At 41.2% G+C, this 24,601-nt stretch overlaps 6 protein-coding genes across 8 annotated transcripts in view; 3 read left to right on the forward strand and 3 right to left on the reverse strand.

The window, feature by feature from the left end:
- The window catches only part of LOC105385906 (hydrocephalus-inducing protein homolog), a 32,548-nt gene extending 25,673 nt beyond the window's left edge, over positions 1–6,875 (forward strand). Inside the window, exons 62-79 of the mRNA XM_048627801.1 lie at positions 61–353; positions 523–715; positions 983–1,204; positions 1,357–1,532; positions 1,827–2,014; positions 2,158–2,404; positions 2,479–2,659; positions 2,776–2,945; positions 3,073–3,205; positions 3,388–3,533; positions 3,663–3,804; positions 3,994–4,146; positions 4,420–4,587; positions 5,121–5,345; positions 5,506–5,727; positions 5,908–6,053; positions 6,335–6,515; positions 6,717–6,875. Of these exons, the coding sequence (XP_048483758.1) occupies positions 61–353; positions 523–715; positions 983–1,204; positions 1,357–1,532; positions 1,827–2,014; positions 2,158–2,404; positions 2,479–2,659; positions 2,776–2,945; positions 3,073–3,205; positions 3,388–3,533; positions 3,663–3,804; positions 3,994–4,146; positions 4,420–4,587; positions 5,121–5,345; positions 5,506–5,727; positions 5,908–6,053; positions 6,335–6,515; positions 6,717–6,851 (3,321 nt within the window). The 3' untranslated portion in view covers positions 6,852–6,875. The remainder of the gene's footprint in view (positions 1–60; positions 354–522; positions 716–982; positions 1,205–1,356; positions 1,533–1,826; positions 2,015–2,157; positions 2,405–2,478; positions 2,660–2,775; positions 2,946–3,072; positions 3,206–3,387; positions 3,534–3,662; positions 3,805–3,993; positions 4,147–4,419; positions 4,588–5,120; positions 5,346–5,505; positions 5,728–5,907; positions 6,054–6,334; positions 6,516–6,716) is intronic.
- A 259-nt stretch (positions 6,876–7,134) lies between these two features.
- On the reverse strand, positions 7,135–10,256 carry LOC105385867 (nucleolar complex protein 2 homolog). The gene is made up of 6 exons (XM_011556309.3): positions 10,108–10,256; positions 9,803–10,023; positions 9,319–9,505; positions 8,316–9,145; positions 7,867–8,082; positions 7,135–7,776 (listed from the first exon to the last, which is right to left on the reverse strand). Exons 1-6 carry the CDS (start codon positions 10,130–10,132, stop codon positions 7,228–7,230), a joined length of 2,028 nt encoding a protein of 675 aa, XP_011554611.3. The 5' UTR covers positions 10,133–10,256; the 3' UTR covers positions 7,135–7,227.
- Positions 10,257–10,428: 172 nt separating this feature from the next.
- On the forward strand, positions 10,429–13,834 carry LOC105385868 (growth hormone-inducible transmembrane protein). Of its 3 annotated transcripts, none has more exons than XM_011556310.3 (8): positions 10,429–10,573; positions 10,669–10,867; positions 11,117–11,222; positions 11,361–11,502; positions 11,627–11,802; positions 12,279–12,439; positions 12,926–13,058; positions 13,339–13,834. In XM_011556310.3, exons 2-8 carry the CDS (start codon positions 10,678–10,680, stop codon positions 13,421–13,423), a joined length of 993 nt encoding a protein of 330 aa, XP_011554612.3. In that variant the 5' UTR covers positions 10,429–10,573; positions 10,669–10,677; the 3' UTR covers positions 13,424–13,834. The 3 variants fall into 3 exon arrangements, with proteins under 3 accessions (XP_011554612.3, XP_011554614.3, XP_048485560.1); XM_011556312.3 differs by having other exon boundaries at positions 10,429–10,562; XM_048629603.1 differs by having other exon boundaries at positions 10,433–10,577.
- Positions 13,835–13,910: 76 nt separating this feature from the next.
- LOC105385869 lies at positions 13,911–18,960 on the reverse strand. The gene is made up of 7 exons (XM_011556313.3): positions 18,733–18,960; positions 18,366–18,571; positions 17,979–18,207; positions 17,576–17,757; positions 17,309–17,447; positions 17,008–17,138; positions 13,911–16,836 (listed from the first exon to the last, which is right to left on the reverse strand). The coding sequence occupies exons 1-7, from the start codon at positions 18,772–18,774 to the stop codon at positions 14,589–14,591; spliced, it is 3,177 nt and encodes a 1,058-aa protein (XP_011554615.3). The 5' UTR covers positions 18,775–18,960; the 3' UTR covers positions 13,911–14,588.
- A 419-nt stretch (positions 18,961–19,379) lies between these two features.
- On the forward strand, positions 19,380–21,081 carry LOC105385870 (general transcription factor IIF subunit 2). Its single transcript, XM_011556314.3, has 4 exons — positions 19,380–19,809; positions 19,917–20,128; positions 20,311–20,436; positions 20,588–21,081. The coding sequence occupies exons 1-4, from the start codon at positions 19,485–19,487 to the stop codon at positions 20,756–20,758; spliced, it is 834 nt and encodes a 277-aa protein (XP_011554616.1). The 5' UTR covers positions 19,380–19,484; the 3' UTR covers positions 20,759–21,081.
- Positions 21,082–21,425: 344 nt separating this feature from the next.
- Positions 21,426–24,450, reverse strand: LOC105385871 (tetraspanin-7). The gene is made up of 5 exons (XM_011556315.3): positions 24,029–24,450; positions 23,031–23,219; positions 22,330–22,491; positions 21,888–22,016; positions 21,426–21,599 (listed from the first exon to the last, which is right to left on the reverse strand). Exons 1-5 carry the CDS (start codon positions 24,104–24,106, stop codon positions 21,444–21,446), a joined length of 714 nt encoding a protein of 237 aa, XP_011554617.1. The 5' UTR covers positions 24,107–24,450; the 3' UTR covers positions 21,426–21,443.
- Between the last annotated feature and the right edge of the window lie 151 nt (positions 24,451–24,601).

A 24,601-nucleotide genomic window follows, 5' to 3' on the forward strand; every position in this document is an offset into this window, starting at 1 on the left:
CATTTAGATACTCTACAAGTACTTATGCAGTTTCAATAAAGATCGATATATTTTTTCCAGGTGTATGAGTCACTTTGGAAGGTACATTTACCTGCCAAGAGTATAGAACTAGATATGTTGGTGGTGGGAATAGTCAGAGAAGCTAAAGTGACATTTGTTCCGTGCAATCTTCTCATAAAAAATTCAATGATTGGGTTCACAACTTCAGATACAGTTGTTTTGCGGAACTCTGAAATGGAGGAGCTTACGTTTGAATTTAAGGGAAATTCTTTATTGAATGAATCTGGCAAAGCTTCGGTAGTGGTCCTACCTCCGGAAGGTATTTTGAAACCGTGCAGCGATACACCAATAAGGTTAGAATATACATTACACACTTACTTAAGAAGGGCCTCCTATTGATCAATGTTCCTAGTTTATAAGTCTTTTTTTGTATGTTTTGCTATTGTGGTGAACAATAAATTCATACTAGTATGTATAAAAGTATCACATTTGTTCAATTCTCAAAAAAGCTTCCCTCAACAGAATAGTCTACACACCAACAAAAGACGGGCCGCTAACTTTCAAGATACATTGCAAAGTGACGCATGTGTCGCGGCCGCTGGTGCTGTGTGTGAACGCTCTCAGCTACTCGATACAACCGACTGTCACTTACAAGATGAAGGATTACCAGCACACGTTGAACCCTGAAGCTATTACGAGTATCCACTTTGACCAGGTTATTACAGCATAGCATACTTTGGTACCGCCAAACCGCACTTGGCCAGCGTGGTGGACTAGGCCTAAACTCTTCATTAATTGGAAGGAGAACCGTGCCCCAACAGTGGAGACGTGATGAGTCGTGATGATGATGATACTTTGGTACAGTTTTTACATATTTTCTGCTGTGTACTAAACACCTTTAACAGTATGAAAATGACACCTTATGTATTATTATTTATATGGGAATTAATTAAATAGGTATCTAAAATTTATGGTTACGTAGACGGCGTCGACATACGAACGGACGATCCCGTTCACAATAAAGAACGAGGGGTCGGCGACATTCTGCTACAACTGGAGGTACGCCTGCGCCTCGGTGAGGAAGTACCTGAGCGTGGAGGTGGGCCCGAGGAGCGGCCACGTGGCGCCCGCTGAGGAAGCGGAGTGTGTGCTGCGGTTTGAGCTCAAGAAAGTACCTGTGGAATGTTTTCCTGTGACGCTGAACGTGAGTCGTTTAACAGCATTGAAAGTAGACTAGAAAACGTAGCCATTAAAGAAACTAATACGTTTTATGGGTAGTCTGTTATAGTTATGACGTTGAAGAAACACCCATCAATAACGTTCTGTAATAATTTCAATTACCTAATGTAATTTCAGATTACTGATGGTCCAATTTACAACATTCTTTTGCATGCCGAAATAGAGAAGCCGAAATATCGATTCAGTAATATCAACAATATGGAACACGATTTTGGGAAGTGTATCGTCAATGCGCCCGATGATACTTACAAGAAAACCTTCCTAATATTTAACGACGACCAAAAAGACTTATTGTGAGTTCTTTCATGTTACCCGGTTCTTTTCATGGAATTCAGATTTTAATATTAGCTAGTTTTGTGGCTTTTATTGACCATTCAAAATTATTGCTGATGCTACAACGATACTACACCCACTTTTGACAACTGCACATTGGAATCCACTCCTGTGCGCGATTGCAGTCGTGACAAAAATCTCCGGAGAGACTACTATACTATAATAGCTAAAGTCCGAAACGTTATTCTTTTTTAAGAAGCAGATTAATTACTACACATTAGGGATGACTCCCTCACAGAATTTAATGATTCCAGTTTATCGTGTACATTCTCGAACACCCCTAACTTGTTCGTGCACATCCACTCGGGCCGTTCCCTGGCGCCCGGAGACTCGGGCAAGGTCTCCGTGTACTTCAGGCCTAAGGCCGTCCAACTATACGAGTTTAAACTGTCGTTCTGGCTCAACACTCTGTGTGAAGAGGTGGTTACTATCAATGGAGAAGGTGAGCTTTCAAAACAGTGATTATGAGTAAAAATTTAATATGGAAACCACTTAATAGATCTTTGGTAGAATTATGTTTACATGTGATGTATCAAAATGGCTACTGAACCAACAATCTCTGGTAACGATGTCCTTCATTTACAGGGGTTCAGTTACTATTCGATCTATATGAAGGTTGCCAAAAGACGTTTGATCTGGGACCCGTAAAGGTGGGAGAAAAGGTGGTCAAAGAAATTGAGGTGATGAACCATAGTGAAGTGGCCATTGAAGCTTTTCTGGACTTTAAGAGTATTTATCCAACTATCGAAGACGATGACGTGTCTTCCCAAGGAACCAGCATCTGTCTTTGTCCAGAAAAAACCGGGCCGGTTCATGAAAGTCCTGTATCCAGGTAATTAACTAATACAAACGAATTTTACTACAGGTACATAGTTTCTTGCTATAAAACACTGTTTTCTTCTTCAGAGTCGATAACTTGAAAAGATTCAATACCAAGAAAGTGGATGAGCAGATGGCTAAAGACAATCAGAGAGCTCTATCTTCTCTGAAAGTTGTACCAAAACGAGTGCTTCTCAAGCCTCATACGAAAATGCCAGTAAAGATATATTTTAAACCATTCGGACTTATCAACAACTTTGATGTCCAAGTGAGTCAATATTTTATTTATGTTTATACACAGATATAGACTGTGTGTTTATAACCGTTGTCCTAATAGTAATTATAGGTACTCTAATGAACTGCTGCTCTTCGTTTTTATTACAGTTACATATGGCAGTATTATCGACGATCAAACCGCTAGTGCGCCTTCAAGGCAGTGCTACAGACATGTGTTTGTGTCTGAGCCAAGAGTCGCTGCAGTTCGGGACGGTTCGGAAGAAGGGATGCAAAGTGATGAAACTCATGCTTATGAATAAGGGCGATTTCGGAACTAGGTGAGACAACCCTCTACTATAACCATGCATCCATCATACATGGAAGTCAATGCTGTGCATCTAGGGTAGGTATATTATTGCTTATGTTTATCAATTTCGGATTACAATAACATCTTTTTTTCGGTAGATTTTGGTGGCAACCTTTGATTACAGGGGAGTTCACGATCTCCCCCATGCATGGCAACATAGAGGCCCGCGCTAATGTCACATTCACGATCACGTACAGACCTAAAATGCACAATCCCTTCGTGAAAGTGTGGGTAAGTCGTTTTGCCAACTATTCCAACACGGCTGATGAGATATGTAGAGTTTCAGCACAATATGGTAGTTGAAGTAATACGATTGTATGGTAGTTGGAATCAAACACTTTACTAGCCTACTAAGACTAGATCACAAATTCACAACATATCAAAAATGTTGGAAACATTTGTCTGAATTTCAGGCGTGTTGCGTGATAGAGAGGTACAAGCAGCTGGAGGTGGCCATGTTCGCGGCCTGTATGGACACTGGCGCCGTCCAGACTCAAACCCTGTACTTCCACGCACCGGTTCGAGAAACTGTTACTGAGCAAGTCACCGTTGTCAATCCGTGAGTACAAAATGTGATTACATTCTCAAACGCTGTTAAACGTAAAAATTACACACATTTGTGATAAAAATATTTCTGTGATAGTTAATTTAAAATGTTGTTAGTATGTATATACTTGTATGTTTTCAGATCGGATGAGCCATGGCTAGTTCTTTCAGAAATGACGGGAACTAGCGGCTGCTTTGAAACGCTGAAGGAATTTAACATCCAACCGAACTCAAAGTACCTCATTCCGATTACATTTAAACCAAGAGTCATGGGGGTCGCTGAGGTAAACATTTTTTGCCTAAACCAGTCTAAACTAAGTTTAATCTAGACTCAAGACTGGAAATCTCTCAAGTCTGTGTAATGTGTATTGTACCTATATTGTACCCGTAATATTTATGTTATGGATGTTATGCTATAACCCCTCTGACATTTACATGATTGTGCTGCTTTTATGCTCATTAACTATTTTCAGGAACAAGTTTTATTCGCTCCCCTAGGGGATCAGTCTCTCATGTTAAAACTGGTGGGGGTCGGAGAGCATCCGAAACCGAACGAAGTAATCGATTTCGAAGTACCAGCTAAGGACCGGTATACGCTGGACTTGAAAGTTTATAATATTACAGAGGTAAGTGAGGAGAAAAACTTAGATAATAGGCTTCGAAACCACTGATAAAAAAATAGTGACTACGTTTTTAAGCTCCGTTAATTAAGATATAGACCCATAACAGAACACTAATATTTATTCTGCCCGATAAAATGCCAAATGTTAGAACTTTGATGCAGTTTTTTTACTGCTCTACTTTAATCCCGTTTCGACTTAAAGGGCTTTCTTTTTAAGTCGAAACGCAGCTTGCGGGAAATGCTAGTTAAACATAAACTAACTCCAGTTTTTATTCAGGTCCCAGAAACCTACACAGTATTCTCCGAAGTGGTGAAGACAGTGCCCGACAAGTTCGACGGCCTGTACGAGCTGAAGTACCCGCGGGAGGTGCGGGTGTGGGGCGACGCGGCGGCGCGCTGCCCCTGGAGCCTCGTGTGCTACGGACCCTGCGCCATGCAGATTAAGGTGACTGTAGTAAATAACTAGCGCCCAGCTAGCAATGGGTGTGCGAAGCCTCCCCGAGTGGCGTATGTATCAACTTTTTTTTACAGGTTGTTCCAAAAAGGATATACTCAGGGGGTCATCCTGTACAACTTTTGTTCTACGAGTTATGAAAATTCACGAAAAAAATATTTCCTTTTCCATAGAAACTCTATTGGTCACGTGACTTTTTACTATGAATAACGAATATTTTTTTTGTTAATTTCCAAAACTCGTAGAACAAAAGTTGATCAGAATGACCTCCTGAGTCACCCTCTTTCAGCTTAGCATACCCTTTTTGCAACACCCTGTATATACGTCCAGCGCATCCTGGGCCGGCAGCGAATGACGCAATTCAGACAAGCGAGGCAAGTCAGAATCTCTTTATCACGGTGAAAAACCTTGGACGTACTCAAGTGTTGGTCACCCTCACGCTATAAAGAAGAAGTTAGCAATGCGATCCTGGCCATCATCAACCATAGAACACACTGACACATAAAAACGTGATCTTCTTCCAGGTGATGTTCGTGAACGAAGACACCAAAGAGTACCAATATTACACGATAAACGCGACAGTGACACGGAGCGATATTGTGGACACGATCCACTTGGTCGCCACCGCTCGAGACACGGCTCAGAGGGAAATCTCGGTTACCAACCCGCTGAGCCACGACATCGACTTCCGAGTCAGCAGCCCGTCGCTGCGGGTGCCGGATACTATCACCGTACCGCAAGGTGCACGGGTACGTAAGAAACAACAAGAAAGTAACGACTAAGATACGTTATGCTAGGAACTATTAGGATAGTGAGGCATGTGTTTGGCATAGGTAGGTACTGACGAATGATAGCAATGCTGCATGAGTAAAATAGCATCAAGATTCCAACGGCATTTATTTATTCCAGGCCAGTCTCTTAGTGACATACGCGCCTCTAATAGTCGGGGAGACTGAGGAGTTGCTGGAGATCCAGCACCCGCTGGTGGGCTCGTGTGTATACAGGATGATGCTGAGCTGCCTCCCGGGCAAGGTGAAGAGAGTGGCTGCGACCTGCCCCCTCGGCGCCTCGGTGCCGCTGCGCTTGAGAGTGCAGAATAGGAAAGATGCGAAGACCGAGTTTAGTGCAACGGTGCGTCGTCTACGCTAGTTTGTTGTCTTTCATTTGTTAAAACCGGAAAGAATGCTAATGATGCTAATTTAAAAAGAGTAAAATTTTATTTTATATGTTTGATGGAGGAACAACCGCATCTGCGTACCTATATATCGCAATTAGGTATATTATTTATTAAAAATATAATATTTTTTTCAGACATCCGACCCTTGTATTGTGCTGGATAAGAAGTACGTGCTATCCCCTCTGGAGAAGGGCAAGTTTGTGGTGTGGTTCGAGCCGACGCGACTGGGCGAGCTCACTTGCGAGGTGACCTTTGATTCACGCGTCGCCGGCAAATATGTGTACGTGTTTAAAATGAAATTAACTTATGGTACCTACAAATGTTTTTCAGCTATTTATGGCCGCCGAAAGTGAATAAATTAATAATAACTTTTTGAATATACGTTTCCGCCACAAGTAACCGTAGGTATTTTAGCGTTTTTTACTTTAAAACTTGTACATTCTAGGTTGGTACCTAATAGCCAAGTGGGGTACGTAATGGCAAATATGAATAGCCAAGAGGGGTGCCAGCATAATAATTATGTATTACTCTGACTCTAGCCCTACGTCATACTTGTTCCAGGTTCGCTATATCGGGCGTGGGCACGGCGCCGCGGCCGCGGGGCCCCTACTCCGTGCCGGTGGGGGCGGCCACCTACATACACTTCAAGAACGTATTCGACGAGGCCAAGACGTTCCAAATAAACGTTGACGCTCCAGAATTCACCGTCGACTCCAATCTCGAACAGATCAATGCCAAACAGGTAATTTACAAAATTTTAAATTATTATGTCTCATATTATGCAAAACCCGTACCGGACAATGCTCTTGAGTAGGGAGGCTGATAAGTATTTTTAAATGCTTAGGAAAATTGGGTGCTTTGACTTTTTCAATAGAATATATAGAATGTTCCTCATTAAATATTCTAGCAGCCGGAAAACTAATATTTTATATCCAATTTCCAGGAAATTAAGGTGGCCGTGCATCTATCCAGCTCTGTCCGGGGCGCGGATCCTCTGCCGTCGGGCAGCGTCAGCATCGAGTGCTGCCCGCCCGAGCCGCCCCTGACGTGGACCTACTTCCTCCAGGGTGTACCCTGAGCTTCAATAACCTCACAGCATCATTTTTTTTAAGTAGTATTGTTTAATATTTGTTATATTGTGAGTTTAAGTTATTTGAAATAAATTTGCATTTTTATATTCATTGAGAGCTTATTTGGTGGTCGATTACATGTATTACCGATCGGTTAATTTGCTTTTGTTTTGTAGAATTTTTGCCCAGTTAGTAACTGAATGATCGGGACAAAGGATCTTGAGCTAACTACAGTTCTAATGTTTGAAAAGGTTTGTTAGTACATGCTGAAGTAATTTATAAAAACATTTATATATTTTACTTACAATAATGTATTTATTTAGTATAACATACATAAACTCCATTACTTAAGCTAGTACTGAAATACTAAATAAAGGTCCAACTTTACCAATCAGCCGCACTGAAGTCTTGCACCATGTCTGGCTCATCCTTCACATTGTCGTTAATTTCGATATCTTGTACTGCCGCCTTTGCTTTCTTCTTCTTTAACTTCTTCTTTTTGTCCTTTTTGGGCTTTGGAGCTTCATCCTCAGCGTCATCCTCGAGCCCAAACTTGGGTTCATCCTCGCTGTCGGACGGGAACAGCTCCAGCTGCTCCTGTTCGTTTCTGCTGACCTTCTTCTCCGCCTTCTCCGACAACTTGGTCCTCTTGATCATGGGCAGATCGTCGGCCATTTCGTCGTTCTTAGTGATCTTCTTTCGTTTCTGGATCTTGTTGATCTTGCTCCAGTTGTCGTAGAAGGTCGACAGTGGTGTTCCCTTGGTCCGCACGCTGGCCTCCCACGCCGCGATCATCTTCGTGTCGCTCAGGGCGAAGCTGATCTTGGCTCTCTCGCGCTCTATGAATTTGGCATTCTCTTCGATTTTTTCAAGTAGCTGTCGTAATTTCTTTGTGTAGTTGGAAACTGTGCAGACTTTTAGGAATTGTTTGATCTGGAAGTATAAATAATAAGTTTAAGAATATACATTTAATAATCATATACATTAGCAATAGGACTGTATGAAACTATGTTGTATAAGTACCTGTATAACTGCAAGTATGATTATGTCGGGAAAGGCGATGCTGCTCGATTCGTTGGCGGTATACTCGAGGAGGAGCGCGTACACCCTCTCAATGACTGAGTCTTTGAAGCCGTTCTCCGCCAACTGCGACTTGGCGAGCCTCAAGATGCAGGAGAAGTCCAGCGGTTTCATAGACACCTTCTTATGCCTTTTGTTGAAGTCGTAACTTGTTAGAACCTGTCGATAAAATACTCCATTTTAATAAAGATAATCTGTAAATCTGCTATGAATAAACAAAGTGATTTATGCTAGGGCTACCGCGGTAATGGACGTTAATCGTTGGTGTTATTTCATCACTAAACAAATGATTTAAGGTATATTTTTCATTTGTTTAATATCATCAATTACTGCGGAAATTATTGGCATATCACGGTAGTGTGGCCCTGTCATTAGACATTGATGTTATTTACCTCAACAAGATGGGGCAGGATTGGGATGAAAGTATTAGCTTCCTTCGACAGCTTGATCAGTATCTCCACACAATGGAACCTGAGCGGGTAGTACTGGTGCGTGGGCACAAGGCGGATGGTGTTGGTGATGACCATGACGAGCGGGTACACGAGCGGCTGCAGCTGCGGCCGGCCCGCGGTGGCCCCCAGCAGCTCCGCCCACAGGTGCAGCGAGTTCACAAACTGCCAGTTGTACACTGCCTGCCGATTCTCCAACTTCTGCACCACTATTGCGTTCCTCAAGTGAATAGCCAACTGTCGTATGTACAGGAACACATGCTGGTACGATATGTTCAGGTCCAGAGTGAACATCTCCACCAAAGATCTCCTCATGAAGTTGATGCCGGGCCAAGTGGACGGACTGACAAACTTGCAGTTCTTTACGTAAGTCAAGTACATGGCTTTCAGGACCAGTTCTAGTAGGGATGTCTGCTGGTTTCTAGTAATCCGTAGGATGCACAGGAATGCCAGCACTCTCACTGTCTCCTCTCCACTGCTCCAGAGAGTGATGAGCCTCTTCAGAGATTGCTTGGATATCCTCCCAAAGCAAGCCACATACACTGACATTTGGTGCAAGTGTTTCAACAGTACTGTCAGTATGTTGGTGGAAGTGACTCCTCCCAGAAGTTTTAGCAAGTCTGAGAGATATGCTATCAAGGGCCCTTTGATTTTCTTAAAGTGTTTACATTTCTGGGGATCTTTGCCAGACTGTTCCATGCCCAGGTACTTCTTTAGTGCATTTGGTAAGTAAAGAACACACATCTGTATGACTGCATTGAAGACAGATGAACCTGAAAATTAAAAAGGGCAATTTTGAAACAGCAATTGTAAAGAAGACTCCACTTTCTTTCTCTATTCTCTCTACTTAAGGTATTTATATTCTGGAAATTCCAATCACTAGGATGAGGCTGTGGGTTATGTATTAAAATGAACCATTAAATCATCAAATTATTTTGATCCTTACCTTCCACCTTGAAGTCTGCAGCAACAGCTCCATCCTCGGTGGTAACCCTCAACATGGCCGCGTTGAAGGCTTTGATGACCGTGGTCAGGGTGGTCAGCTTTACTTTGACTTCACTCTGTAGCTCGGCTTGCCATTCCGCAATCATTTTTAGAGTTACCTTGCCCTGTGTTGGCTTGGCGCTATCATCCTGTAAAGTATTTATAAGGTTTTTAATTTACATAATAGTGATTTAGTGTGAGCAAGAAAAACAAACATGGGTCTAACTGAGGTTTTTGACTTATCCACTTTTGCTGCACTGCATTTTAGGCAAGTAGTTTTTATAATCTATGAACCCTTTAGAAGCCCCTTTAATATCATAAAAAGCCAATCTTTGTAGAAAAAAAAACACGAAAGTGTTAGTAGATTTCATAACCTATAAATGAACTTGTTTGAAATTATCAAGCATTTCAGTGTGCATATAGAAAGGTTTGAAGAATATAATAACCTCGTAGTCGCTCTCATCACTGTCCCCTTGTAGCGGCCCGGGCTCGTGTACATCGTCCTCGCCGCCGCTGCCCGCGCCGGAACCCTCGTCTTCGGAGTCATCGCCGAAATTCAACAGGTTCTCATCATTCTCCTCCAGAAAATTGTAGAAATCTGGATCTGTTTTCTTTAACTTTTCAAGGGATTTCTTGTGAGTTTCAGGATTTAATTCCTCTTCGGAATCTGAGGAAAGATACACATCGTGTTATGTGTTAATTATTCAAAAGATAGGCTGGAAATGTTTCAGTACAAAACTTAATTACTTACCTGATTGTTCAGTTACTTTCACCATGGTTAATTAATTGATAAATTTCCTAATATCCTCGATAATTTTATTTATTTTAAAAATAAACCATACACAAACAGAAACGCACGTGTCTCACAATTTTGACAGAAGTAATTTGACAGAGACGTTATTGTGACATTTTACTTTTTTTAAGCCTACCTTACACAAGGCAAGTACCCGTATTTTATAAATGGTATAGAAATATTCGATTTGTCGCAGCCCTTATGCGACACAGATTAATGATTCTCAATGACGTTGTTCATTCATTCGTTCGTTCGTTTCATTGTTTCATTCACTCATTAACTCATTTCCATTTCAACTTCTAGATTCTTCGTGGTTGTTTACATTTTATTCATCTGCGCGATTTCATAACAAAAAAATATATTACAGTAGCTCGAAAAGTATACCATTGAACCGATATTCTACATTAAAACCAGTAAGTGAACTGTAAGTACGTATTATATTTTACATAATTCAAACATGTACTAACTTACTCCAATTTAGCGAAAATATTATAGTTTGGCATAATCTAACCTTTGCAGATTTTCAAGATGTTGTCCCGTATGTGCGTAGCTCGGTCCGCCTTCAACGTAAGCCAGACATTGAAGACTCCAGTCCCTCAACGATTCGTTCCAAAGAACTATGTTATTCGAAACTACGCTCGGGAGCCTCGCTCCAGGGTCGCCACTCGCACCAACCCGACGCTCTGGGAGAGACTGATGGCCCCGGCTGGACCTAATGGTAAGAACATTAACTTATATTTAAAGCAATCATGCCATCATCTTAACCTTTGTATATTACTGACATCATCATCATCATGTCCTCCACACCGTATCCGGCGACGGCGACTCCTGTATGTTCAATCCGGGTTGTTGTTTTGGTGGGCTCTGATGTGACTTGCAAAGCCAAACTTCGTCTTGAAAACACGACTACAAGGCGTACAGTACAGTCGTCGTCTGGCCATAACTGACATAACCTATATGTTTTCAGCATTCAGTTTAGGCAAAGGTGCATTAGCTGGTGCTTCGGCTGTAGGAATCGTCGCACTCTGTTATTACGGATCCGGAGTGAAGCCTGGCACATTGCAGGAATCTCAGTAAGTTTACATAATATTTTTTGTTATGAAATAATCCCATATGATTCCCTTAAACATTAAACAGCAGTAGTTTCAGTAGTTTCAAATACCTTGTACCTTTCTACTTGCAAAACATACTAATAATCAGTTCACTTTCAGTTTATGGCCACAGTATGTGAAGGACCGCATCAAGACAACCTACGCCTACATTGCCGGATCACTAGTGCTGACTGCAGGAAGTGCGGTCACGGTGTTCAGGACCCCAGCTCTGCTAAACCTGGTTGCAAGGAATGGATGGATGGTGAGTCCAAATATCAAGTCTTAAAAACACTTAAATTTATACAAATTATTCTACAAAAAAAGGAATAATCTAATAGGTTTATAACACTTATAGCTTCCATTTAATATTCTTGTTTTTTTTTCAGTCAATCATCGTAACCCTTGGTTTGATGATTGGTTCCGGGATGGTGGTGCGTGGCATGGACTACACACCAGGGTTTGGTCCTAAGCAGCTTGCCTGGATAGCGCACACTGGTATCATGGGTGCCGTCATCGCTCCCATCTGCTTCCTTGGAGGACCTATTCTCATGCGTGCTGCTTGGTAAGTTATATTTAATTTATTCATATGCTCACAATCACAACTGTTATCTGTGAGTGGTAGGTAGCTTTTCACTGTACTGTTGGTACTTACATAAAGGTCCTTAGCCATAACACTGTTTTGGAAGGAGTACAATGTGACAGGGTTTCCTCATGATGTTTTCCTTTACAAGGTTATTATTAATTACATTAAAAAAATATAGTAAAACTACACATACACTCTTGTTATCATCATGGCACATATTATAAATAAATCACCTAATTATAGGTGATCTCTTTCTACTTTCATATATCTTCAAAATATTATGCAATTATCAATAGATCTTGTGAAATGTGTATGCAATAAAGCAATATCCAATTGTCAATAGACCTTGCACAAGCCATGGGCGGTGGTCTCAAAAGCTGCGTATGGTGATAACAATGAGGTAAAAATTTATAAAAACCATGCAATTCATCCCTAAACCCTCCTTCTCTCCGCAGGTACACAGCAGGCGTGGTGGGCGGTCTCAGCACGATCGCGGTGTGCGCGCCGTCGGGCGAGTTCCTCAACATGCGCGCGCCGCTGGCCATGGGGCTCGGCGCCGTGTTCGCCGCCAGCATCGCCGGCATGTTCCTGCCGCCCACCTCCGCGCTCGGGGCTGGTTAGTGCATAGCTAGTTATTTGCTGCTAGCATTCCATTATGCCTTAGAATTAAGATCGGGAGCCTTACCTCTGATGAGACTTGTTATAAATTACAACGTTGTTAGTTCCATGACACACGACGTTTTTCAAACGTTTACGACGAGCTTGTCGCGTTTGAATTGATCAGGCACACATGGCTGAATCAAGGATTTTTAACCATGCAAAATGGCAGAAGATAAGTTTGATTTATTTTATTTATTTATTTATTTTATTTTATTTGGAAAGCTAACAACTTTAAGTACAGAGATATAAACATTATATTAGGTATCATATGAGTTAATAACAAGCTTTCACATATAATTACAAATATGATGTCATATGTGTCCAGTGGCACAATCGAAATAGAAAAAAAAACATGTCACTTGATGATGAAATGTGTGCACTAATGAAATAGGATAAAAATAAGAAGTCTTTCACTTGATGATGAATGCCCTCTCCCCCGCAGGCCTATACTCCCTCAGTCTGTACGGCGGCCTGATCGTGTTCGGCGGGTTCCTGTTGTACGACACGCAACACATCATCAAGCGCGCCGAGACGCACCCCACCTTCGGGTACAAGCCCTATGACCCCATCAACTCGTAAGTACTCTTGTTCTGTGTGACTAGCATAGATAAATAAGTGATATGTAAATGGCGGCCGGACTAGGCTGTCTCTCTAGTTGATTAATGCTCCTTCCTACTCAACTTATGCAACGGCGGCCATTTTGATATTGTTTCTTAATATGAGTGCGTTATAGCCAGTCTAAAGTTGGTGGTTTTTCATCAAAATTGAGTTTGTGTGCCAAATAAAATGTTTTTGCCCCCTTTATTATTTATTTTTGGAACATTCACTTAATATGCACGTAATGTTTACTTCCAGAGCGGTGTCGGTATACCTGGACGTGTTGAACATCTTCATGCGGATCGCCATGATCCTGTCCGGAGGAGGGAACAGGAGGAAGTAAATAGTGTAGCGCGGTAGAACTAGTCATAATATTTACACACAACATACTTACTAATCATACTTTTATTCGAACGTCATTCGATTCGATATTCGTCTCAATATTTATGAACCCAGTTTCGATTAATTATGCTCTAATTCGTTATAAGTTTGGCACTGATATGTAAATTATAGATTCAAACGGAACGTGCTAGATCCGTTTCTGATTACAAATACATACCTACTAATTATGAAATTATACCCTTGTATGGCATTTTAGCTCTCGAAAAATTTATATGTTTCGGCTTTGTATTTTTCCAGATGCTTTAAAGTTGTGATATTATAGTATCGTAGAATAATTTAGTCTGTTATCTATGTTAATGTTAAGTTACTTAATTTTGGTGTTAATAAATTTTAAAGTACCTACCTAATTTAACTTGTTGTTTTACTTCATCATTTAACTAACTACAATTAATAGTAACTATTAAAATGGAACACAAATAAAACGAGAATTTAGTTCAGGTTTACTGTATTTAACAGGCTGAATAAAAATATAATTAGTTGAGCTGAGCGCCGATGCTAATAAGTACAATCGTATTTACAATTAACAAGACAAGCAATACATAGATAGACTCACTAATTTATGTAAGACTAGAATACTTACAACATAATATTTTCAGCATAGTCAGAGGTTATTATGGATATAGCTGATGTAGGCGTATAATATCAACGAATCCCGATCTTGAGCTCAAGCAGGCAGGGCAAATACCAATATATTTTGTAGTATGTATTTATACTTAAATTAAAAATACATATAATTATATATTCGACTGGTCTATAAACAATTTTAACATAAAGAAATATCACAGTGTAAAATAAAATCTATGCCATTATGTACTAATTTTGTATAATTATGTCTTTGAAATGCTGTATGCAATGTTGTTCAAAGGCCATTTGAACTGAAAACCGGAATAATAAATGCAACGTAATGTATGAACATTACCAAAATATATCTACTCTCTGTAAACAAAATACTCAGTCAATAATTCGAAAGCCTCCGACGTTTATCATATCACTTTTACCTAATGGTTTCAATTTAACATTAATCTCTAATAATACGAAGAGGAATGCACTGTTTGTCAACTTACTATTTCACGAGAATACTTATTTACATTTATTACATTTGTAATCTACGTGGTAATATCACCAGTCTTCTGCGCCTGTTGCTTGAGGTACAGTGCGTACATCTGGCGCGCCTGGTTGAGCACTCGGTTCACGTTGTGCTTGCGCACCATCTTGTCGAAGTGCATCGCCAGCTCGTTGTAGTCCATCCTGTTGCGCATCACGTAGTCCCGATGCTGTAGAAGAACCGTCAGACACAGGAACATGAGGAAGGGGTTCCCGCCGCCCAGCGCCCAGGGCGGCGGGAGGCTCCCCACGCTGCCCCGTGCTACTGTATCACCGCCCGCGCCCGCCATCACGTTCATATTCTTCTGCACCTGAGGCTTGAACACTTCATACTTCTTCTGGAAGCTGTTTATAGTGGAGGCGACGCTGTGCAGGTTCGTCTGCTTCGCGATGAGCAGCGTCTCGCAGTTCCTCTTGGCGTTCTCCAGCTCCTGAGACATGCTGGAGAAGAACTTGTGGGATTTAGACGTGGGCATGACGTCGGAGGGCGGCGCGGCGACGCTGGGCGCGGCCTCGTTGTCGGAGGAGTCCTCGTCGCTGGAGGCGCGCGGCGGCGGCGGCGGCGGCGGCTGGCTCCGGCGCAGCAGGCGGATGGGCGTGATGGACTTCTTCCCCGAGTGCTCCTCGATGATCTCGCCGGTGTCGCCGTCGTACTCGAGCTCGGCCTGCTCGTCCGGCGTCTGCGGGCACGAGGCGGACGCGCGCGGCGTCGTGCGGTGCAGCGGGTTCTCCCACAAGTAAATATCCTCCGCGCTTCTCGCGTTCGAACGTATAGTCTCCAGATTTGGTGACTTTTTAAATGTCTCTATAACCTCTGAAACTTCCGTCTTCAGCTCTATATCACAGACTTCTTTCTTATCATTATTAGGTTTCTCTTCAGTGCTAACGGAATCTGAGGGTGAGTCACAAATCATGCTACATCTATTGACATAGGACTGTCCGAATACTTGTCGGTCTAAATGCTCTAATTCAAGTCTTAGTTCTCTCGTCATGGATGTGGTCATTGGGTAGTATTCCTGTGAATCGTCGGGGCTGCTTCCGTCATTGTTTTCGTTGCTAATTATTTTGTTAGCTTTATTTGTTATCTTCTTGTCACTACTGAATGGATTCACATCATTTTCGTCAAAGGATGTTTTCGTAAGAGTAATCTTTGGGCATTCTTTGGAGTTACGTTCCACAACCGAACGAGTTCTTAATAATTTATCATGTCTATTAGTATTAGTTTTGCTACCTGTTGCTAAGTTTAGGAATTCATTTAAGTTTTTTATCATTTTCACTTTTGGTCTTTCAGATGATTCCAAGTCCATGGAGCTGTCATTGATATCTAAGGAAGAGAAGAATTTATTATTATGTTTTGAAATTTTGTCTCTTAGTTGCCTAATCTGGCTCCCTAGCGGAGTGTCCTTAGCATCTGCATTTCCGTTTACGAGGTTCCCTGTACTAGACCAAGCAGTGCCGGAGCTGTCACTCACTTTCAAAGTCTTTCCATGCTCCGGCACACATTTCATTGTGTTCCTCAATTGCAGCTTAGTGTCCTTTGGGGATAACCTGCCATCTTTGTTAGCATTGCTAGAGTCTTCGTTCTTAATTTGCTGTGTTTGTAAGGCGGCTTCATCTAAACTTTGAAATTCCTTGGAATGTTTCAAAGATGCATTATTCACATCTTTTCTCGAAGCGTTTTCATCAAGGCTGTGATTCATTTGCTTGCATGTGGATAGCTTTGGGGCTTTGACATTGGCCAAACTAAAACTAGAACTTTGTCGGCGAATAGCGCACACTTTCGTGTAGGCATTTTCGCGCGGAGCTTTAATTAGTGGGCTAAGAGGTGGAGGTTCATCATCAATTTCTAAATTAGGATCGAACTCTTTCTCGACCAACGACAGTTCAGTCGTGTTTGGTTTTTGCGGTAGCGACGCCCACAGCACTTCTAACATACGGAGGGCATCATCGAATGCAAATTCCCGTTTCATTTCCAGCAGCAGCCAGCGGTAGCAGAACAGCAGATCATCCGCTTGTTGCGACTTCAGATAGTTGTAAAAATCTGGATCATACACTTGTAAAGACTCCGTCAGGTGTGTGAACTTGAGGGTCATGGCCTCCCCGTCTAGCAGGAAGTTGGGGTGGAGGCGGGCCATGAGCGCGCAGAGACAGATGTAGGCGTGCGCCTCGTCGCCCATCGTGACCAGCAGCGGGGACGCCAGGTCCGACATGCCCTGGCAGTAGCTCACTGTAGGGTGGTTTAGGGCATACCTGGAAGCAATCGCACATTCTGATATAGGTAGGTACTTACAGGCTCTACAAAGTAACAAATTCGATAAAGGTAGGAATGTGGGTCATCGCGTAACGTGGATTAAGTTTCTTGTAGTGGATTGACAAAGGCAGATGTTAAAAAAAGGGTAGGTAGGATTTTGGATAACTTACGTTGTCAATATATTGAAAAGCGATGCAATGTTCTGGTTGTCATCACTCCCAGCGTAAAAGTTGTGATGTCTGTCCGTTCGGAGCACGTCTTTGCGCACCATGCTCGTCACATACGCCAGGTCAGCGTTGACCTGAAAATACAATCATAAAGTTACATTATGTATGCGTAAAATTAGAAAGTTACGCAGTTCTACTTTCAAAACAGTAAAAAGTGTTATTTTTTAATATATTCCTTAAAGTCCCATTAAATGCATACCACAATGATTAGGCATTCTAGAAAGCTAAAAAAATTATGGCTTACCATTCCTTGTTGTATGCAATCTTTCCACTTTTTTCTTAGGGCATAGTATTCATTAGCTTTTCGTTTTATATAATCCATCCTCTCTTTGCCTGTCATTCCTTCTGGGTACACATTGAGGATGTGCTTCCATACAACTTTCCTGAAATGCATATACTTGTTATGGACTGAACTACAAATAGGCATAAAAGAAAAGCATGTTAGTATAGAAAAGATTTGTAGATTTTTATGTATGTGATTTTTATCCATATGTCTATTAAATTAGATTACCTTAAACTAGGGTCTATGCCACCACAGTAAATAACTTCTCTGAGTCTGGGCACATTAGTTATCTGTCCGACTCCATCCAAGAATGTTCTGAATTCAGAGTCACAAAGTGGTGGTCGTGGGGCATTGTTGGGGTCTTCATATAGATTTAGGGCTCTTGACACCATGTTGAAGGTTTTTTCAACCTGAAAGAATAATATTTAAAAATACTATTTAAAAATTTATTTTTCTATAAAGTGAACAGAGGGTATGCAAATACTCAGTGGAACATACAGTATTGAATGAAACCCTTGAAAGATTAGGTTGCACGTTAAGGAAACGGTTTTCAGTATACACAATTACACATGCAAGAAAGTCACAAAACTGGTTTTTCAGGTTTTAAACAAGATATCAGAATGCAAATTACATGGTTCATGAACAGGCCTTGAAAGCCTGACTGTGTTTCTTGTTTTTCAGCACTCTGTTGAGGGGCCGGGGCTACTGTGGGCTGTTCTCTGTAGCTGGTTGTCATGGGCGGCTGCACGGCGGACACACTTGGGGGCTCCCAGTCCTCTGAGGCTTCTGCAAATGGCTTCATGTCTACTCTCAGTTGGACACATGGTTCCGATCTTTGGTTCAGGGCTATGTTGTGTGACCTGGAATCAGAATGTAATTTTTATCCATGAATTTTATATGTGATGGCTTAGAATGTTTTTTCTTTAACTGCACTACACAGAAGTTTAGTTACTATAATAAATTATATCATGGTTAGACAGTGTTGTCATTTTAAGTAAAACTGTTCAAGATGACTTACTTCAGGAAAGCAGCATCCAGGTCCCAGTCAGACAACAAAGGCAAAAATATTTCTTGTCCATAATCATCAACAGTTCTGAATGAAAGGGTGAAGTCAGACTTAATGTCAAAGGCTTTTATGAGGATGCTTTGTAATACCTCCAAAGATGTTATTTGCGGATCAACTGAGAATTTCCTCAACTCGGGCTGAAGTTTTCCTTCACATTTCTGAAATAAAATTAATGGAAAGGTCAAAGTAGATGAAATATTATTATAAAAGAAAGTTATGAAAAGGCCATGCCATTTAGGTGATAAATTAAGTCAATTATTTCGAGTTTTCCTCAAAGAAATGGTAGTATTAAGCAATACAAATTTAGAACAACACAAACCTTTACTTTCACTCTAACTGCTTCTTTACTATAACCAAACATGATGATGCGTATGGACAAATTGTGTGTGTTTTCAACATGTAACTAATATGGTAAATGCATTGTTGATAAAGGCACAAGAACACAGTAAAATAATATCAATCCCCATTCACTAAATAAAAAGAAACACAGGTTTTTCCAGTCCGATCGAAATCGAATTTTGATCAATTTTGTTTTCTCTCACTGACGTTTGACGTTGACGTTTGATGAAGATAAAATTAAAAAAATACTCTGTGAGCTTGTTCTACCTCTTGCACTGGCGATGCTGTTAAAGTGGTGACACATTATCGGACGCGGCTGTCAGCCGCGACGCTCGCGACTGATAAGTTTGCACGGTCTTTCGGGACGGTTCGTGCCAGATCGCTCGTCGTCGCCCCAAGGTTTCGTCAGCGACTTACGTCCGATAGTGTGTACAGCTTAGTGTAGATTTATTACCTAGATATCTTTAAGTCGCGGCTGACTGCCGATGCCGCGTCCGTCAACCGCGTCAGCTAGTGTGTCGCTACCATGTCGCCACTCGTCACACTTACCCTGTGAATACTGTCAGTGTCAACTCATGTCTTACAAAATTTGTCCAAGTCAAACTGTCAAAATGACACTTGACTTGATCTATTTGTCATAATTTTTCGGTTTGCTTATGCTTCGCTTTCGCTGTTTTTGTTTCGTGTAAAATAGTGAATTTATTTAAAAAACCTGTGTTACAGTGCTAAAATATGACTTCCAACGCATCAGCCCCAAGTACCCCTGCGGTTCCACATATTGACCGTGAATTAGACTTATCAAATACGGGTAGAGGAGTTTGGTTAGTCAAAGTCCCCAAGTACATAGCGAATAAATGGGAAAAGGCGCCTGGGAATATTGAAGTGGGCAAATTGAAGATAGCTCGGGTACCCGGTCAAAAAGCACAAGTCCAGCTATCACTTTCAGAGGGCGTTTTGTGTCTGAAAGAGCCAGGCGAGCAGAGTATACCGAAGGAACATAGACTCGACGTGTCCAATGTGACACGACAGTCCTTAGGTGTATTCTCCCACGTCGTTCGTAAGTATTGATTCATTTATGCCAAAAATTTATCAGAAACTGCATTTCAACACCTTATTTGATCACCTTCAATGTTAGATAAACCCTCAATGTTGTATTTTTTTTAGCTGCTAACACAGACTCTGTTGTCCCTGAATCAGAAAAACTATACATGGAAGGCCGCATTGTGCAGAGGCTGGAGTGTAGGCCGTATGCTGACCCTACATATTATAAACTGAAGTCAGAGTCTATAAGGAAAGCCTCCATGCCACAGCGGCAGGTGCAACAGTTGGACAGAATAGTACAAAACTTCAAGCCAGTGTCAGACCACAGGCATAATGTGAGTTGTTTATTTAAATTTTACTTAAAACCAGCAAACATATCAATGTATTATTACTATTAGTAGTGTTTTATTAAATGCTCATAAAACTAAGCTGCCTTACTAATTAATATACATGTGAAATTAAATTCTGATGACACTACACTATACTAATTTTGAATATATGAATTGTTATGATGTAGATTGAGTACCAGGAGAAGAAGAAAGCAGAAGGAAAGAAAGCCCGAGATGACAAAGATGCTGTCCTCAACATGCTATTTGCTGCCTTTGAGAAGCATCAGTACTACAATATCAAAGATCTGCAGAAGGTAAGGAAAACATTTTTTTTTTGTCATATCTAACAAAAGAATTAAGCTTCTTGCAGGAAGGCTTAAGCTAGAAAAGCCTACATAGTTTGAAGCCCATATAATTTTTATTTTTTATTTATGGAGATATTTAACAAAGACTCTTTTTTTTAAGATTACAAGACAACCTATAGTGTACCTGAAAGAGATCCTCAAAGAAGTTTGTAATTACAACATAAAGAACCCTCACAAGAACATGTGGGAGCTGAAGCCGGAGTACCGACACTACAAGCAGGACGTGCCCGAGGTGGCCAAGGAAGACAAGAACAGTTCCGACAGTGACTAGTATGAATATATAGGTCAAAGGGTCAATGCAAACCACAATATTCATTATGTGTCAATGGCATGTTCATTGTTCATGGCTCCAATAAATTATGAGATAAGAGAGACCCAGATCATGGCATATTGTTTCCAATGTAAATATGATAATTATAGCACTTTACTTCATTTGGGAAGTGCTTAAAACTGCAAGAAATTTCCATGCTGGTCTCAATGATAAGGAGTTGAAGACCTGATCACAAGTTAAGGCTGTGATGATCTAACTTAATAAATACTTGAAAATATTTCAGAATAACTTTATGTTGTCATAATAAAATATTTCATTGAAAACTGTCTTGTTTATTGAATAAAACTAGCTTTTTAGGTATGCTTTACTAAACTACTTTTTATTTCGTACAGAATCCGTTGGGCTTTGCCTTTTGTCAATCAGGATATCAAGTAGGGACAGAAGGAAGATTACCAATAGGTGTACGTACATAATAAATGTTAAAATCACAACCTATACAATAACAAATTAGATTATAAATATTATATAAAAGAAATTAATTAAAAAATATCACATAACATACCGTAAAAACAGATTTCTTAACAATTTGGCTTTTATTGTCCTAACTATATAGATATACTTAACTTTAGTAATAATTTAGTAGAAAAAAAATAGTTCAAAAAGTTGCTCAGTTCAGTATTTAGATTTAATTGATTTCGTCGTATTTGGCTTTATTGATGGCCTCAGCGAGGCTGCAGGCTACGAGGGTGCCGATCATGGGGAGCATGGCGGTGCCGAGCGCCACGCCGACTATGATGTTCATATTGTTATCCATGTACTCCAGCATCGTATCGTAGCAGCCCTGGAAAAAAAGAGAATTGTAGGTATATGAGTCAAAAAATCATCAGACAAATAAACTTCAACTGCACGAAGCATAATTTAACCTTCTTGCGCGCTACAATATTTTCTCATACCCCGGTTTTACTCATCCAACCATCACCACCTATCTGCGTCTAAGGTAGTCGGTCCAACTGACAGTTTTACGCGCTATACCTACTGCATGTCAGCAGTGGTCATTCGGAAACTCATTGTCATTATCCGAATTAAAATGTAGTTATGAACTCGCCATTCTACAAATAATTTTCCTCACCTTCTGATAGACGTCGCTGTAGTTGGCGATGACGCAGTGCGTGGGGTCCACGCAGCAGGAGAAGGGGATCACGCGCTTCGGGGACAGGCGCACCCAGTCCGTGTAGTTGGACACGCCACAGCATTGCATCTTTATGTGGAAAGTTTTTTTATTGCAGTTAATTTTGTTATTCTAGGTTGCAGAATGAAGTAATTAGTAAGTAGGTGGGTACATAATTATGTTGTTCTCTAAACTCGCGCCTGTAGTTTAGTGAGAGGCTTTAGATTAGTGAGAGGTAGTGTAATGTTAAATCTTTGAGCGGGTACAAGGTAAGTATATTCATCATCCCCAGTGAGTTGACAAGTATCGAGGTTTTCAAACCCTATACTTAAATAATAGTTTGACTGCGCTACTATTACCTTCTTAATTACCATTAGTTACAAATATTGCTGTCTACACTCACATTAGCTTGAGCGAAGTCGATGTTGTTCCGGTCGGGGTCGTATGTGAGCACACTCTGCGTGAGGCCGTCGTGCAGGCCCTTGGGGAAGGTCTCTCGGTAGCAGAACAACGACATCCCCACGCCCGCGATCATTATGGAGATCGCCCCCAGGAAACCGCTGTACTGGAAAATGAATAGAAAGAGGCCGTAGAGTCATTTGTTTGTTCTAATTACTAATTAGTTGGTACTTAACCTTCTTGCATGTGTTTGACCTAGATGAGAATAAGTATCTAATTATAATAAGGAATTAGCCTATAAGGAATTGTTGCAATAAACCAACACCTACACGGAAACATAATTATGATGGGTTGATGGGGTAAGTTATCTGTTATGAAATTAGCTCTAATTTGGAATGGAATGGAGTCAGTTATTTAAGTAGAGGGTAAAGGCTAAGGGTTAATTAAGAGCTCTGGACTACCTTCACCATGAACAATCTTTAACATTAACCAGCTTTAACAGGCCAAAATGAAGAGCCGACTTTTGTAAAGGTCGGCATTAGTTTGATTTAAGATTTACCATAAAGCCACTGTGGATTTTAAGTAGGTACAGTAGGTAGAAAAATATAGGCACAGTCAGGATCCTGTCACATAAGGGTTTTCTACCAGGGGAATTCTTACATGAATCAAGAATCTAAGCCACTACAAATAGGCAGGCAAACTCACAGCATAGAGCAGCACCGGCTGTCCCTTCACGATGCAGGAGAAGGCGACGGAGCTGACGGCGAGGCTCAGTCCCGCCACGCCGAGCAGCACGTGCGGCACGCTGCCCGACAGCTCCGGCGACAGCTCGAGGTACTTGTGCAGCTCGAACTCCGCCCACAGCCCGGCTAGCAGGAGGGCTAGACCAAGCAGCTGCGGGGGGTTGGGTGGTTAGTGTGTTGCAAGTGCAGCATCTGCAGCGTATGTTAGGTGTATAGGTAGGTATTTCAATAGGTGGCTGTATCATTTTTACGTATACGTGGTAGTTGAAAAAAATATTACTTATATTTAAACATCTCTACAATCAGACCTTAAAAATAATAATTAAGACAGGTTCAATTAGTGTTTATTTATCGGAGTTAAGAGGTTGGCGTTTAAGTTAACTTTAAAAAACTATTGTGTAATTATTGTTTTCTATCCAAAGATTGACCTGCGTTAAAAATATATAAATAATCAAAGGACGATGTGGAGATACAAACGTTTCACTTTTTAATAATCATACCCACCCACGCTCGATGTATTTAAAAAGTGAAAGTTAGGCGCTATTAAACATTTGCAGTCATACAATCATACTTTCCATATTTATTAACTTAACTCTTTTCTATGCAATGGAACCATGCATCTTGTTAGATAGAGCTACAGGTAGAGTAGAGGTAAGCAGACCTCTCTCTATGTAATAGCGTTGCAGTTCGTGTTAGGCTCCAGGGCAAAACAGCTACCAGAAACAGCGGTGTTTGTTTAATTCCACCTCCAGGTATGCAACGGTAGTGGGATTAGCATTGTTCTTGTCAGCAAATCGGTAAAATAGGTTGAGTTGCCGTCGTCGCGTCAGTGCAAGCATATCCGGAATTAAGCAGAGCATAACATACAAGTCGCATATTTTGTAGTAAAACGAGAAAGGTAAAATTCACGTAAGTAAACATTCGCAAGCAAAAAATAACAACTTAGTAAAAGAGACTTACCCAAAAAAGGATGTTCAAAATAAAGGTGAAGGTCTTGAGGCAGGCGATGCCGGACACATTTTGGAAGTCGTTGCCCATGGTCGGATGTAAACGTTACAGCTGATTGTGGTCCGGATGTAAACGTTGCAGGTGGTTGTGGTCCTTATGTTTACATGTTGGTGATCAATCTAGCCAGGCTCAGGGATCCGGGCTCGATTGTGCGGGGGGCGGGCGCGCGCGGTCCTTGGGCGCATGCGCGATAACATCGGTCGGGCCCACACGGCCTTTGTTTGTAAATACCCCTGCAAGGGCCAGGGCCAGGCCACGTCTATTTATGCGCTACGGGCGCAACTTGCGATGCAATTTTGATATTATCAATTTGAGAACGATTTGTGCTTTTCCGTGCTGGCGTAGTCGAGACGGCATCTTACCTATCCAATATGCAATAAGCGATAGTTTGTAATAGGCTGGGATGTTTTATTTGCAGTTTTAAATTACACTTCTTCGAGACTGGACCTCAATGTGAACTCCAAGTACAGACTCCTCCGTTTCATGCTTAGGTATCTTTGGCGATACAGTTTACAGTCCTTAGGC

Source organism: Plutella xylostella, chromosome 4 (genome assembly GCF_932276165.1).
Source record: "Plutella xylostella chromosome 4, ilPluXylo3.1, whole genome shotgun sequence".
NCBI lineage: Eukaryota > Metazoa > Arthropoda > Insecta > Lepidoptera > Plutellidae > Plutella > Plutella xylostella.

Coding starts and splice junctions, on each gene's coding strand:
- LOC105385867 (XM_011556309.3), bottom strand. CDS start 10,132: ATGGTGAAAGTAACTGAACAATCAG. Junction 9,506..9,802: donor GTGATGAGAGCGACTACGAG/GTTATTATATTC, acceptor AATACTTTACAG/GATGATAGCGCCAAGCCAAC. Junction 7,777..7,866: donor TCATACTTGCAGTTATACAG/GTACTTATACAA, acceptor TTATACTTCCAG/ATCAAACAATTCCTAAAAGT.
- LOC105385868 (XM_011556310.3), top strand. CDS start 10,678: ATGTTGTCCCGTATGTGCGTAGCTCGGTCCGCCTTCAACGTAAGCCAG. Junction 11,803..12,278: donor ATTCTCATGCGTGCTGCTTG/GTAAGTTATATT, acceptor TTCTCTCCGCAG/GTACACAGCAGGCGTGGTGG. Junction 13,059..13,338: donor CCCTATGACCCCATCAACTC/GTAAGTACTCTT, acceptor GTTTACTTCCAG/AGCGGTGTCGGTATACCTGG.
- LOC105385869 (XM_011556313.3), bottom strand. CDS start 18,774: ATGTTTGGTTATAGTAAAGAAGCAGTTAGAGTGAAAGTAAAG. Junction 17,139..17,308: donor ATTGCATACAACAAGGAATG/GTAAGCCATAAT, acceptor TTGTATTTTCAG/GTCAACGCTGACCTGGCGTA. Junction 16,837..17,007: donor CTTTTCAATATATTGACAAC/GTAAGTTATCCA, acceptor GATTGCTTCCAG/GTATGCCCTAAACCACCCTA.
- LOC105385870 (XM_011556314.3), top strand. CDS start 19,485: ATGACTTCCAACGCATCAGCCCCAAGTACCCCTGCGGTTCCACATATT. Junction 19,810..19,916: donor TGTATTCTCCCACGTCGTTC/GTAAGTATTGAT, acceptor TATTTTTTTTAG/CTGCTAACACAGACTCTGTT. Junction 20,437..20,587: donor ATATCAAAGATCTGCAGAAG/GTAAGGAAAACA, acceptor CTTTTTTTTAAG/ATTACAAGACAACCTATAGT.
- LOC105385871 (XM_011556315.3), bottom strand. CDS start 24,106: ATGGGCAACGACTTCCAAAATGTGTCCGGCATCGCCTGCCTCAAGACC. Junction 22,492..23,030: donor AGCCGGTGCTGCTCTATGCT/GTGAGTTTGCCT, acceptor TTCATTTTCCAG/TACAGCGGTTTCCTGGGGGC. Junction 22,017..22,329: donor TCGACTTCGCTCAAGCTAAT/GTGAGTGTAGAC, acceptor TTCCACATAAAG/ATGCAATGCTGTGGCGTGTC.